The 13,197-nt window shown below is 46.4% G+C and overlaps 1 protein-coding gene across 7 annotated transcripts in view; it reads right to left on the bottom strand.

Annotated features, from left to right (window-relative positions):
• The window catches only part of ATP2B2 (ATPase plasma membrane Ca2+ transporting 2), a 287,611-nt gene that overhangs the window by 52,425 nt on the left and 221,989 nt on the right, over positions 1–13,197 (bottom strand). For all 7 annotated transcript variants that reach the window (XR_012725099.1, XM_075321717.1, XM_075321716.1 and 4 more), the window contains 7 exons: positions 8,925–9,089; positions 4,514–4,728; positions 4,183–4,425; positions 3,732–3,973; positions 2,821–3,055; positions 1,862–2,041; positions 752–839 (listed from right to left, as the gene is read on the bottom strand). Coding sequence is in view for 6 of the 7 variants with exons in the window: in XM_075321717.1 (XP_075177832.1) it covers positions 752–839; positions 1,862–2,041; positions 2,821–3,055; positions 3,732–3,973; positions 4,183–4,425; positions 4,514–4,728; positions 8,925–9,089 (1,368 nt within the window). In the remaining variant the exon portion in view is untranslated. The remainder of the gene's footprint in view (positions 1–751; positions 840–1,861; positions 2,042–2,820; positions 3,056–3,731; positions 3,974–4,182; positions 4,426–4,513; positions 4,729–8,924; positions 9,090–13,197) is intronic.

Here is a 13,197-nt window from a genome sequence, read left to right on the forward strand (position 1 = left end):
TTTTTTGGTCACCGCAAAAAGAAAAAGGAAAAATGCAATATCAGGTGATCAAACTTAGCATGTACACAAAAATGGTATAATTAAAAATGCCAGCTCAAGTAATCCCTTATAAAAAAAAAAGGTAAAGTATATGTGTGTGTTATCTACAAACTCTTACCGACCTGGGCATGTTATTTACAATTTTCTTATTATTACAGTTCATGTATACCTAGCTATATTATAAAGTATCCTGAGATCTGGGCTGTTGACTGCTGACTCATCTGAAGGCAACTTCCCGTATACAACCTGGAAGAGCAAAGCCAAATCCTCTGGTGCCTGGAGCCCATTTATGTTCACATCAGTTCTCTCAGGCCACGCTGAGTGTTTGGTGAGTTTTTTTACCTCAGTATTTGTAAGACAAAACAAGAAGGGGGGTGGAAAATACAGGAGTGGTGCCCGTGTGCCTATCATACTTTTCATCTGATTGTTCCACTTCTGGTTTTGACTTCCAAATACTGAGGTAAAAAAACCTCACCAAATACTCAACGTGTGCACATGACCTTAGACAGATCATTGTAGGGTACAGCTGATAAACCACCTACCAATATCTACACGTCGGTGAGAGCTGTACAGCCCAATTCCTTCCCCCCTTTCTCTGGTGGAATATATCCTGCTGCTTCCAGGTCTTAGCCTGACAGATTAAGTAAAACCAGAAGCGGCATTTTCCAGTATGGCTCAGAATGACGGCGTTACCCGGGCACAGGGCACTTACCCTTCACTAGAGTGTGCTTGTCTGTAGGTGAGGAGCGCGCCAGAACACGCAGCTTAGGCCAAATTTTATCAATCCGTTCTTGCTCAATCTACAGAATAAGAAATAATTTTAGTGTACGTATCAATGAAGCAGATTGTCAGCTTCTATGGCAGGGCTAAATCAATAAGTGAAGGTAGCAGTAAGTGATCCACACCTTCCACAAATTTTACTGTTCAAGTGATCTCATTGTCCAGAAATAGGTTGAGATACCACCACATATTGTCGGGGAAGTTACCGTGCATTGTGGGGATGTCACTGCGCATGGTTGAGGTCACCAGAGCGCATTTTCAAGGCTGTTACCGCACAAAATGGGGACACAACCACACATTGTCAGGGACACCACCGCACATCGTCAGGGGCACGGCCACTCATTGTCAGGGGCACGGCCACTCATTTTCAAGGATGTGGCCGCACATTTCCAAGTACATCTTTACGTATTGTAAGGGACAGTGCTTTGTTTTATTGTGGGTATTGCTGTGCATTGTCAGGGGCACAGCCGCACAATGCCATGAACACCGCCAAGCATTGTCAGGGTCAGTGCCGTGTATTGTCAGGGCCATCAACGTGCATTGTCTGGGGCGTCACCAGGCATTATTGGAGGTGCTGCCACTCATTGTTGGGGATGCCACCACATATTGTCAAGTGCAGTAGCACACATTGTCGGGGGCGCTGTTGAGCATTGTTAGAGGTGCCGCCGTGCATTGTTGGGAACACCGTGGACAATGTCAGGGATGCCACGGACAATGTCAGGGACTTCGCCATGCATTGTCAGGGACACTACCATGCATTGTCAGGGGCACTGACGTGAATTGTCAGGGATGCAACAGCCTATTGTCAGGAATGCCACTGCCCATTTTTGGAAATTCCATCACACATGGTCGAGGACATTAACGGGTGTTGCATTCTATGGTGCATGGATCAGTTGGGTCATCTGGAGAAAGTCATCTTTTGTGACCATACTCCACTCTGGCAAACTAAAGGGATCCCTGAGTAAGAAGCCCTTGGTTACATCAATATGTCCTTGACCGTGTGTCTTCATTAATATCGGATCTATACACCCTCAAGTCTCACCTCGCCCTTCTCATTGCGTATCCTTCGATTAAATTCCTTCCCTTCTATGCAAAGAAAATCCTCCCCAGGGTGTATGATCCCACATTTGATGGCGATGGCTCGTGCGGTATTAATATTATCTCCCGTCACCATCCGAACAGTGATTCCTGCCCGCTGACATTTCCGTATCGCCTCTGGTACCTGCATCAAACACAAAGAAGTTAACAGAAATAGAAAAGCTGGAAAGTGCGCTGATTCCCGCCGGGCGACTGTCTCTGTTCAGAGACTAAATATTGTCTGATATTTACCCCTCATCCATTGCAGAACTTTACCCTATTATATCAGTCTACAGTCATGGCCGAAAATGTTGGCACCCTTGAAATTATTCCATAAAATTCAGTATTTTTCCAAGAAAATTATTGCAATTACACGTTTTGTCCTACACATGTTTATTTCCTTTGTGTGTATTGGAACAATACAACAAAAGGGTTCAAACACTTTCGGCCATGAGTGTATATACAATATGTATGTAGCTGGGAGGGAGGCTATGTGCTATAGGCACCTGACAGTGGGTTGGCAGAAGGGGACTACATGCTACTTGTACATACTTGATGCTTGGAACTGGAGCAAAGTAGGAGGGATATGTTCCCCAGGTGGCCAGCATTGGGGTGGGGGGTGATATGTGCCATAGGTGTCTGGCACCAAGCCACTAAGGATGTACCCTCCTAAGATTTTGGCCTGGGTGAAGGAAGGTCTAGCTACCCCTCTATAATTACTGACTTTCACGTTCTGAGTTTTCTGACCCATTCATCATCTTCAATATCTGAGATGATGACTTTAGGTTGCAGTTCACATCACTCTCCTCTACTTATTCTTTACCTTCTATGCAGCAAGCAGCATTTATCTGATTGCTACCGTGTCGGCACAATGTTGTGCTTCCTTCCCTGGCATGCACATAGACGTGGTCTGTCAGACGTTACCTCTGGCCGGACTGGATCTTCAATGCCAACCACCGTGATGCAGGTCAAATCAGTCACAATATCATTCTCACTGTCCCAGTCTGGCTCCGGACTCTCGCTAAAGTCTCGATAAGCAATGCAGATTGTTCGGAGGCCATCAGACGCCATCGGCTCAATCACTTTTTTTACCATCTCGTCTCGATCCCGGGGCCTGAAAAGACGAGGTTCTCCAGCTCCATTCAAAATCCTGGAACACCTACAAGAGAGAAAGTCCAGAAATAATTGACCTATAATGAAGTAGGGTCTGTCTACCAACCTTCAACATGGTGCCCCAACAAGTACCACATACATTAGGGAGCAATGTACTCATCTACAGGAGCTGCACTTGTGGTTACAGCAGCAATAAAGCCAAAGTAGCTAATGTGTAGGGCAGCAGACTATTAGAGGGTAAGAAGGAAATACAATTTAGTATCATGGGTGATGCCCACCGATGCCATGATCAGGACAATATGTGTTTTTTCTCTGCTGCGTCAAAGGACGAAAAGGACTCCAAATGGATTCAGTTAAATTTAGTCTACTCATTTCAAGGCAATGTAGCCCCTTCCTCAGGACAAAACCATAGCCCATTGTTAAATACTATGGTTTTGTCCTGAGGAAGTGGCCAGATTACTTTTTCATCCTAGCTCAGTGTGCATCACCCGCGGTTCTGCAGGAGCCTGATACACATGCACAAGTAGTTGTCACACACAAGCTTCGCAGGTGAAGACATACTAATCTCATCCCTACCCCTATTATAACCAGTTAAGATGCTATTGCGCTTGTTTTCTGTCTTAGTTTCTCCCACAGTTTAGTATTGGGAGAGAAGAGTAAATCCCACCCAAGTCTTCTCACCCAACCCGATGCACATGAGTGGCAAATCACAGGACTCTTACTTTTTAAGGATAATCTCTGAAGCCCCTTTACTGTACAAGCGGAAGCTCCCGTCTTCCAGTTTCACCACGGTGCTCATGGATTTGCGCACAGAGTTGAAGGTATACACTTTGTAGAGTTTCTCTTCCGGTAAGACGTTTCTCACAGTCTGGTAATCTCGCTTCAAATCCAACACGAATCCCAACAAACCGCATTCTGTTTTGTTTCCAACTTGTCGCGGGAGACCACCGCCTTGCTCCGCTGGCTAGAAAACAAACACCACTGCATCAGCATGTGCCAGGCATTCAACCAGTCTCAAAGTTCCCATCATTCCACCTATGTCACACTGCCCCACCAAGTCATAACGCTCATCATTTCATTCATCTCATTCCACCCATTATTCCATCCTTCTCACACAACCACTCATTATGTATCCTCTACTGCACGGATATACTTTGGTGGAACATGAATTACCAGGACTTTAGACGTGTATGCACTGTTGATACTTATGGCATTGACTAGAACATCTAAGCTTTTGGCAGGAAGAGCATCGGGGTCTGGGATTTCTTTGTAATGGACATCTCCAACATAAGCTTGCACCACAGTCATCCTATTTGTGGTCAGTGTGCCAGTCTTATCGGAGCAGATAGCCGTTGCGTTCCCCATAGTCTCACAGGCATCCAAATGTCGTACCAGATTGTTATCTTTCATCATTTTCTGGAATAACATTCAAGATATTAGTGATAGCTGTGCACATGTGGAAGAACCCTTCTTTCATCATCTCTGCATCAATAACGAGAGTTACCTTAACTGAATAGGCCAGAGAAATCGTCACAGCAAGAGGAAGTCCTTCCGGTACAGCGACCACTAGCACAGTGACGCCAATGATGAAGAACTTGACAAAATATTGGATATATATTGGAGTGCACTCTGGCAACCACTGCCTTTTCTGGACAACAAAATTATCGATAGCAAAATATAAAACCAAAATAATGACTGTGATGGCAGACATGACAAGACCTACAGGGCGAGAAGCAGAAAGAAGGTAAATGACATGTGACACATATATTAAATGGAGGGTTATTATGCTTTTCAGAAGTGTGATTATCAGCACTAGGCCTGTTCTGGAAGAGATAATGTGATCTGGTAACTCTTCTAAGCCCCAGGCCGTGGTGGCAGGAAGCAGTTTTCTTGCTTCAGTGTCTTTCTTGGTTTCATATCATATTGATGATTGATTGATTGATGATACCTTAAAAAGAATCTGTCAGTTGGATCTACCTGTCACGCTAGGTACGAAGAAGTACTAAGCAAATGGCAGAAGGGAAGGGAAACCTGTGTCTAGGGAAGGAGAAGATGGTGACCCCTGACCAAACCAACAGCTGGTCCCTAGGGTCCCTTACCTTCCTAGATAGGTTCTGCATGTATGCGCTGAGCCGGATACCTGACCCTAGGTATCCCTAGTGCAGAAGCCTTCAGTCCTCATTACTGTACATCCCTCGGTATATACAGGATATGTGCTGATAACATGTACTGTATATAGGACAGATCCCCATATTAGTCATCATTCTGTCCTCATTATTGTATGTCCCCGGTGTATACAGGAGATGTACTGATAACAAATACTGTATATAGGACAGATTCCCATATTATGCATTGTTCTGACCCCATTATTGTATGTCCTCCGGTGTATACAGGATATGTGCTGATAATATATATTGTATATAGGACAGATCCCCATATTAGTCATCGTTATGTCTTCATTATTGTATGTCCCCGGTGTATACAGGAAATGTGCTGATAACATGTACTGTATATAGGACAGATCCCTGTATTATCCATCGTTCTGACCCCATTATTGTACATCCTCTGGTATATACAAATGTGCTGATAACGTACTGTATAAAAGACAAATACTCGTATTATCCATCGTTCTGTCCCCACTATTGTACATCCCCAAGTGTATACAGGAGATGTGCTGATAATATATACTGTATATAGGACAGATCCCAATATTATCCATTGTTCTGACTATATTATTTGTACTGCCTCCGGTGCATACAGATGTGCTGATAACATGTATAGGATAAATCCCCATAGCCATCATTCTGTCCCCATTATTATACGTCCTACGGGGTAAGTATGCAGGAGATGTTCTGATAACATGTGCTGATCACCGTATTATCCATCATTTGTCCCCGTTATAGTACGTCCTCCGGTGTATATAGAAGATGTGCTGATAACATGTACTGTATATAGAACAGATCCTGTATATTATCCATTGTTCTGTCCTCATTATTATACGACCCCTCGGTGTATACAGGAGATGTGCTGATAACATGTATTTATTACATATAGGACAGATCCTCATATTACCATCGTTCTGACCTCATTATTAAACGTCCCTGTGTATAGAAGAGATGTGCTGATAACATAGTGTATATTTACTTATTTTACTTATTTAATATTAATTCCACAGCACTTTACAGATGTGATCATCACTGTCCCTGATGGGGCTCACAATCTACAGTTCCTATAAGTATGTCTTGGTCTTTGTAGTGTGGGAGTAAACCGTAGTACCAGGAGGAAACCCACGCAAAAACGAGGAGAGGATACAAACTCCTTGCAGATGTTGTCCTTAGTGGGATGTAGGACAGATCCCATATTATCCATCGTTCTGACCTCATTATTGTATGCCCCCCGGTGTATACAGGAGATGTGTGAAAACATGTACTGTATATAGGACAGATACTGTATTATCCATTGTTCTGTCCTTATTACTGTACATCTGTGGCGCCCTGATGAAGTGGCAGTTAAGCAGCCTGAAGTTGGTCCGGGTGTGTGGCCTGGACAGATCAGCAAGGTTGGCAGACGGTGGTGACCGTCTGCAGGAGTGGCCTATTGGAGCTAACCGTAAGGACCGTGGACGGGCAGTGGCCCGGCGGTACCGGATCGGTACGCAAAGAGAAGCCAGCACCATCCGGCAGGGCTTACGGACCCCGGCAAGGCTAGGAGTCGCCGTGAATTTGCCAAATCCATTAGCGAAGGGAACCTCCTGGGTTTCCCAGCAGCCAAGTTCCGTCAGAAGGCAACCGTCCAACCGAGAGAGGGAAACACAGTCACCGCCAAGGCTAAAGTTCCCAGGGCCAGAGCCTGCGGGCAAAAGGGGCTCCTTCAGCACCCATCCAAGCTGGGGAGTGGGTTACCGGTGGGAACCCATTATAACCGTTACACTTCATAGGTGCAGGGAAAAGCAGTCACCATCAACCTGCCAGGAGGAGAAACACCGCAGCCGTCTGTGGGACCTGTCCATCCAGCCGTGTGTTTTACCGAGAACTGTGTCCTCATCATTGGCTGAGTGAGTACCACCGTGCCGTGCGGCACAGTGCTGCCCCCGCGACCCTGCACCTCACCAGGCCCCGTAACCCGCCTGCCATCCATCCTTCCCCCCTCACCGGGCCCCGGGACAACCAACCCCCCTACCCACGGAGGGGAGAACCAACATCCATGCTGCTCCCAGTCATCGCACCCGGGATCCCCGTACAGAGCAGCGGTGGTGTCACCAATATCACCACAACCGTGGGTGGCGTCACGGACAATAACCAAATCCCCACAATCCAATCCCCACCCTTTTCACTCATGGGCGAGGAGCGCCGCTCGAGTCCCCGGGATCCGGCCCACCGCTCGAGCCACCACCGAGCAGCAGCAGCTGCAGCAGCAGTGGCCGGACCCGAGCAGTGGGAGAGCGCAGCGTCCCCTCCTCCGCCCGCGACACATCCCTTGTGTATACAGGAGATATACTGATAACATGTACTGTATATAGGACAGATCCTGTATTATTATTCATTGTTCTGTCCTCAGTACTGTACATCCCCGGTGTATACAGGAGATGTACAAATAATGCAGTTTATATAGGACAGATCCCCATATTATCCATCGTTCTGTCCCCATTATTGAACGTTCTCCAGTGTATACATGAGATATGCTGATAACATAGTGTAAATAGGACAGATCCTGTATTATCCATCGTTCAGTTCTCATTATTATATGCCCCCCGGTGTATACAGGAGATGTACTGATTACATGTACTTTATATAGGACAGATCCTCGTATCCATCGTTTTGACCCCATTATTGTACGTCCCTTGGTGTATACAGGAGATGTGCTGATAACATGAATTGTATATAGGACAGATCCTGTATTATCTATCGTTTTGTCCTCATTATTATATGCCCTCCGGTGTATACGAGAGATTTGCTGATAACATGCACTGTATATAGGACAGATCTTGTATTATTATCAATTATTCTGACCCCATTATTGTACGTACCCCGGTGTATACAGGAGATATACTGATATCATGTACTGTATATAGGACAGAATCCATACTATCCTTTGGTCTGTCCCCATTATTGCACGTCCTCCGGTGTATACAGGATATTTTCTGATAACATGTATAGGATAGATCCCCATATTATCCATCCTTCTTTCCCCATTATTGTACGCCCCAATATAACTGGAGATTTGCTGATAACATGTATAGGACAGATCTCTGTATTATCCATTGTTCTGTCCCTATTATTGTACGCCCCTGGTGTATACAGGAGATTTCCTGATAACATGTATGGTACAGATCCCTGTATTATCCCTTGTTCTGTCCCCATTATAGTATGACCCCCCCTACCCCGTGTATACTGGTATTGTATATAGGATAGATCCCAATATTATCCATTGTTCTGACCCCATTATCATATTCCCCCAGTGTATACAGGAGATTTTCTGATAACATGTATAGGACAGATTCTGTATTATCCATTGTTCTGTCCCCATTATAGTATGCTCCCCGTGCATACAGGTATTGTAAATAGGAAAGATCCCCATATTATCCATTGTTTTGACCCCATTATTGGACTTACACCTGTGTATACCGGAGATGTGCTCAAAACATGTACAGTACTGTATATAGGACAGATCCCCATATTATCCATCATTTTGTCCCTATTATTGTACAGCCCCCTGTGTATTCAGGAGATGTTCTCATAACTTGTACTTTTGTGACCCTCTTTTGTATTTTGCCTATGTCCACACTTTGTCTCCACCTACAAAAACGTCATTTGTTCACCTTGACATTGAGGGCCTCACTTTCCCTATATCTAATTTTCTGAAGTTTTATTATGTAGTAACTACATTAAACAAAATGGAATTGTCAGACGACCTACCGGCTTTCCCAATCTGCACGGCCAGTTTTGTCAGCTTTCCTTGGAGAACAGACTTTTCTTTTTTATGTGGATTTGGTTTCTTCTTATCCTTGTCTTCTCCATCACCGCCCTCTGCACTTTTCAAGGGCTGCATTTCCATGGCAGCTGCTCCATCTTGCTGTTTGGCTGTCAGATCAGAAGCTTATAGTCAGTGGAAATCTGCGGACTGCAAAAACTAAATCTCTTCTAAACCTGAGACTTAAACAGAGACACCCTCTAGATTGGATAGGGACTACCTTCACTAACAGAAGTCTGCAGGACATGCTCAAAAGTGATATACTAAAGCTGAGGCACAAAGCTGCAGCGAGAGCCATCACCAAGAATGAAGCTGCAGCAAGAGTCATTAATGGGAACAAACTTACATCTACAGCTGAGAACGAAGCTGAAGAGCCACCACCGAGACAAAAATGACAGCAAGAACCCCAACTAAGAACAAGGCCACAGCAAGAGCCACTACCGAGAACGAAGAAACAAAAAGAGCCAATACCATGGGACCAAACTGGAGTAAAAGCCACTAACAGGAACAAAGCAGCAGCATCAACAGCTACACAACCAGAGCTAGAGCCACTACTGGGAACGCAGCCAGCGCTAAAGCCATTACTGGGAACATAGCTAGAGCTAGAGCCGCTACTGGGAACATAGCCAGAGCTAGAGCCACTACTGAAAACGTAGCCAGAGCAAAAGCCGTCACTGGGAACGTATACAATGCTAGAGCCGCTACTGGGAACGTAGCCAGAGCTAGATTCATTACTGGGAATATATCCAGAGCTAGAGCCACTACTGGGAACTTAGCCAGAGCAACAGCCGTTACTGGAAACATAGCCAGAGGTAAAGCCGCTACTTGGTATGTAGTCAGAGCTAGAGACGTTACTGGGCAGATAGCTAGAGCCGCTACTGGCAACGTAGCCAGAGCTAGATCCCCTACTGGGAACGTAGGCAGAGCTAGGACCACTACTGGAAACGTAGCCAGAGCTAGAGCCACTACTGGAAATGTAGAAAGAGCTAGAGCTACTACTGGTAATGTAGCTAGAGCTACAGCCTCTACTGGGAACATAGCCAAAGCTAGAGATACTACTGGGTGCATACCCAGAGCTAGAGCCACTACTGGAAACATAGCCAGAGCTAGAGCCACTACTGGAATTGTAGAAAGAGCTAGAGCTACTACTAGTAATGTAGCTAGAGCTACAGCCTCTACTGGGAACATAGCCAAAGCTAGAGCTACTACTGGGAACATACCCAGAGCTAGAGCCACTACTGGGAACATAGCCAGAGCAAGCGCCGTTACTGGAAACATAGCCAGAGGTAAAGCCGCTACTGGGTAGCCAGAGCTAAAGCCTCTACTTGGTATGTAGCCAGAGCTAGAGACGTTACTGGGCACATAGCCAGAGCTAGAGCCGCTACTGGGAATGTAGGCAGAGCTAGGGCCACTACTGGAAACGTAGCCAGAGCTAGAGCCACTACTGGAAATGTAGCCAGAGGTAGAGCCACTTCTGGGAACGTAGCCAGAGTTAAACCCGCTACTAGGTATGTAGCCAGAGCTAGAGCCATTACTGGAAATGTAGACAGAGCTAGAGTTACTACTGGTAATGTAGCTAGAGCTACAGTCTCTACTGGGAACATAGCCAAAGCTAGAGCTACTACTGGGAACATACCCAGAGCTAGAGCCACTACTGGAAACGTAGCCAGAGCTAGAGCAACTACTGGTAATGTAGAAAGAGCTAGAGCTACTACTGGTAATGTAGCTACAGCTACAGCCTCTACTGGGAATGTAGCCAGAGGTAGAGCCACTTCTGGGAACGTAGCCAGAGTTAAACCCGCTACTAGGTATGTAGCCAGAGCTAGAGCCACTACTGGTAATGTAGACAGAGCTAGAGCTACTACTGGTAATGTAGCTAGAGCTACAGCCTCTACTGGGAACATAGCCAAAGCTAGAGCTACTACTGGGAACATACCCAGAGCTAGAGCCACTACTGGGAACGTAGCCAGAGCAAGCGCCGTTACTGGAAACATAGCCAGAGGTAAAGCCGCTACTGGGTATGTAGCCAGAGATAAAGCCTCTACTTGGTATGTAGCCAGAGCTAGAGACGTTACTGGGCACATAGCCAGAGCTAGAGCCGCTACTGGGAATGTAGGCAGAGCTAGGGCCACTACTGGAAACGTAGCCAGAGCTAGAGCCACTACTGGAAATGTAGCCAGAGGTAGAGCCACTTCTGGGAACGTAGCCAGAGTTAAACCCGCTACTAGGTATGTAGCCAGAGCTAGAGCCATTACTGGAAATGTAGACAGAGCTAGAGCTACTACTGGTAATGTAGCTAGAGCTACAGCCTCTACTGGGAACATAGCCAAAGCTAGAGCTACTACTGGGAACATAGCCAGAGCTAGAGCCACTACTGGGAACATAGCCAGAACTAGAGCTGTTACTGGAAACATAGCCATATCTAGAGCAACTACTGGGAATATAGCCAGAGCTAGAGCCACTACTGGGAACGTAGCCAAAGCTAGAGCCGTTACTGCTAATGTAGCCAGCGCTACAGCCACTACTGGTAACGTAGCCAGAGCCATTACTGAAAGCGTAGCCAGAGCTAGAGCCACTGCTGAGAACATGGCCAGAGCTAAAGCTGCTACTGGTAATGTAACCAGAGCTAGATCCGTTACTGGGAATGTAGCCAGAGCTAGAGCCATGGCTGTGTATGTAGCCAGAGCTAGAGCCGTTACTGGGAATATAGCCAGAGCTAGAGCCATGGCTGTGTATGTAGCCAAAGCTAGAGCCGTTATTGGGAATGTAGACAGAGCTAGAACCGATACTGGAAACGTAGCCAGAGCTACAGCCACTACTGGGAACATAGCCAGAGCTAGAGCCACTACTGGGAATGTAGACAGAGCTAGAGACTTTACTGGAAATGTAGCCAGAGCTAGAATCACAACTTGGAACATAGCCAGAGCTAGAGCCACTTCTGGGAACGTAGCCAGAGTTAAACCCGCTACTAGGTATGTAGCCAGAGCTAGAGCCATTACTGGAAATGTAGACAGAGCTAGAGCTACTACTGGTAATGTAGCTAGAGCTACAGCCTCTACTGGGAACATAGCCAAAGCTAGAGCTACTACTGGGAACATAGCCAGAGCTAGAGCCACTACTGGGAACATAGCCAGAACTAGAGCTATTACTGGAAACATAGCCATATCTAGAGCAACTACTGGGAATATAGCCAGAGCTAGAGCCACTACTGGGAACATAGCCAAAGCTAGAGCCGTTACTGCTAATGTAGCCAGCGCTACAGCCACTACTGGTAACGTAGCCAGAGCCATTACTGAAAGCGTAGCCAGAGCTAGAGCCACTGCTGAGAACATGGCCAGAGCTAAAGCTGCTACTGGTAATGTAACCAGAGCTAGATCCGTTACTGGGAATGTAGCCAGAGCTAGAGCCATGGCTGTGTATGTAGCCAGAGCTAGAGCCGTTATTGGGAATGTAGACAGAGCCGTTACTGGGAATATAGCCAGAGCTAGAGCCATGGCTGTGTATGTAGCCAAAGCTAGAGCCGTTATTGGGAATGTAGACAGAGCTAGAACCGATACTGGAAACGTAGCCAGAGCTACAGCCACTACTGGGAACATAGCCAGAGCTAGAGCCACTACTGGGAATGTAGACAGAGCTAGAGACTTTACTGGAAATGTAGCCAGAGCTAGAATCACAACTGGGAACATAGCCAGAGCTAGAGCCACTACTGGGAATGTAGCGAGAGCTACAGCCATTATTGAAACCGTAGCCAGAGCTAGAGCAAATTCTGGGAATGTAGCCAGAGCTAAAGCCGCTACCGGGTATGTAGCCAGAGCTAAAGCCGCTACTAGTTATGTAGCCAGAGCTAAAGCCGCTACTGGGTATGTAGCCAGAGCTAAATCCGCTACTGGGTATGTAGCCAGAGCTAAATCCGCTACTGGGTATGTAGCCAGAGCTAAAGCCGCTACTTGGTATGTAGCCAGAGCTAGAGACGTTACTGGGCACATAGCCAGAGCTAGAGCCGCTACTGGGAACGTAGGCAGAGCTAGGGTCACTTCTGGAAACGTAGCCAGAGCTAGAGCCACTACTGGAAATGTAGCCAGAGGTAGAGCCACTTCTGGGAACGTAGCCAGAGTTAAAGCCGCAACTGGGTATGTAGCCAGAGCTAAATCCGCTACTGGGTATGTAGCCAGAGCTAGAGCCATTACTGGGAACGTAGACAGAACTAGAGCTATTACT

This window comes from Anomaloglossus baeobatrachus, chromosome 8 (assembly GCF_048569485.1).
Source record: "Anomaloglossus baeobatrachus isolate aAnoBae1 chromosome 8, aAnoBae1.hap1, whole genome shotgun sequence".
Classification (NCBI taxonomy): domain Eukaryota; kingdom Metazoa; phylum Chordata; class Amphibia; order Anura; family Aromobatidae; genus Anomaloglossus; species Anomaloglossus baeobatrachus.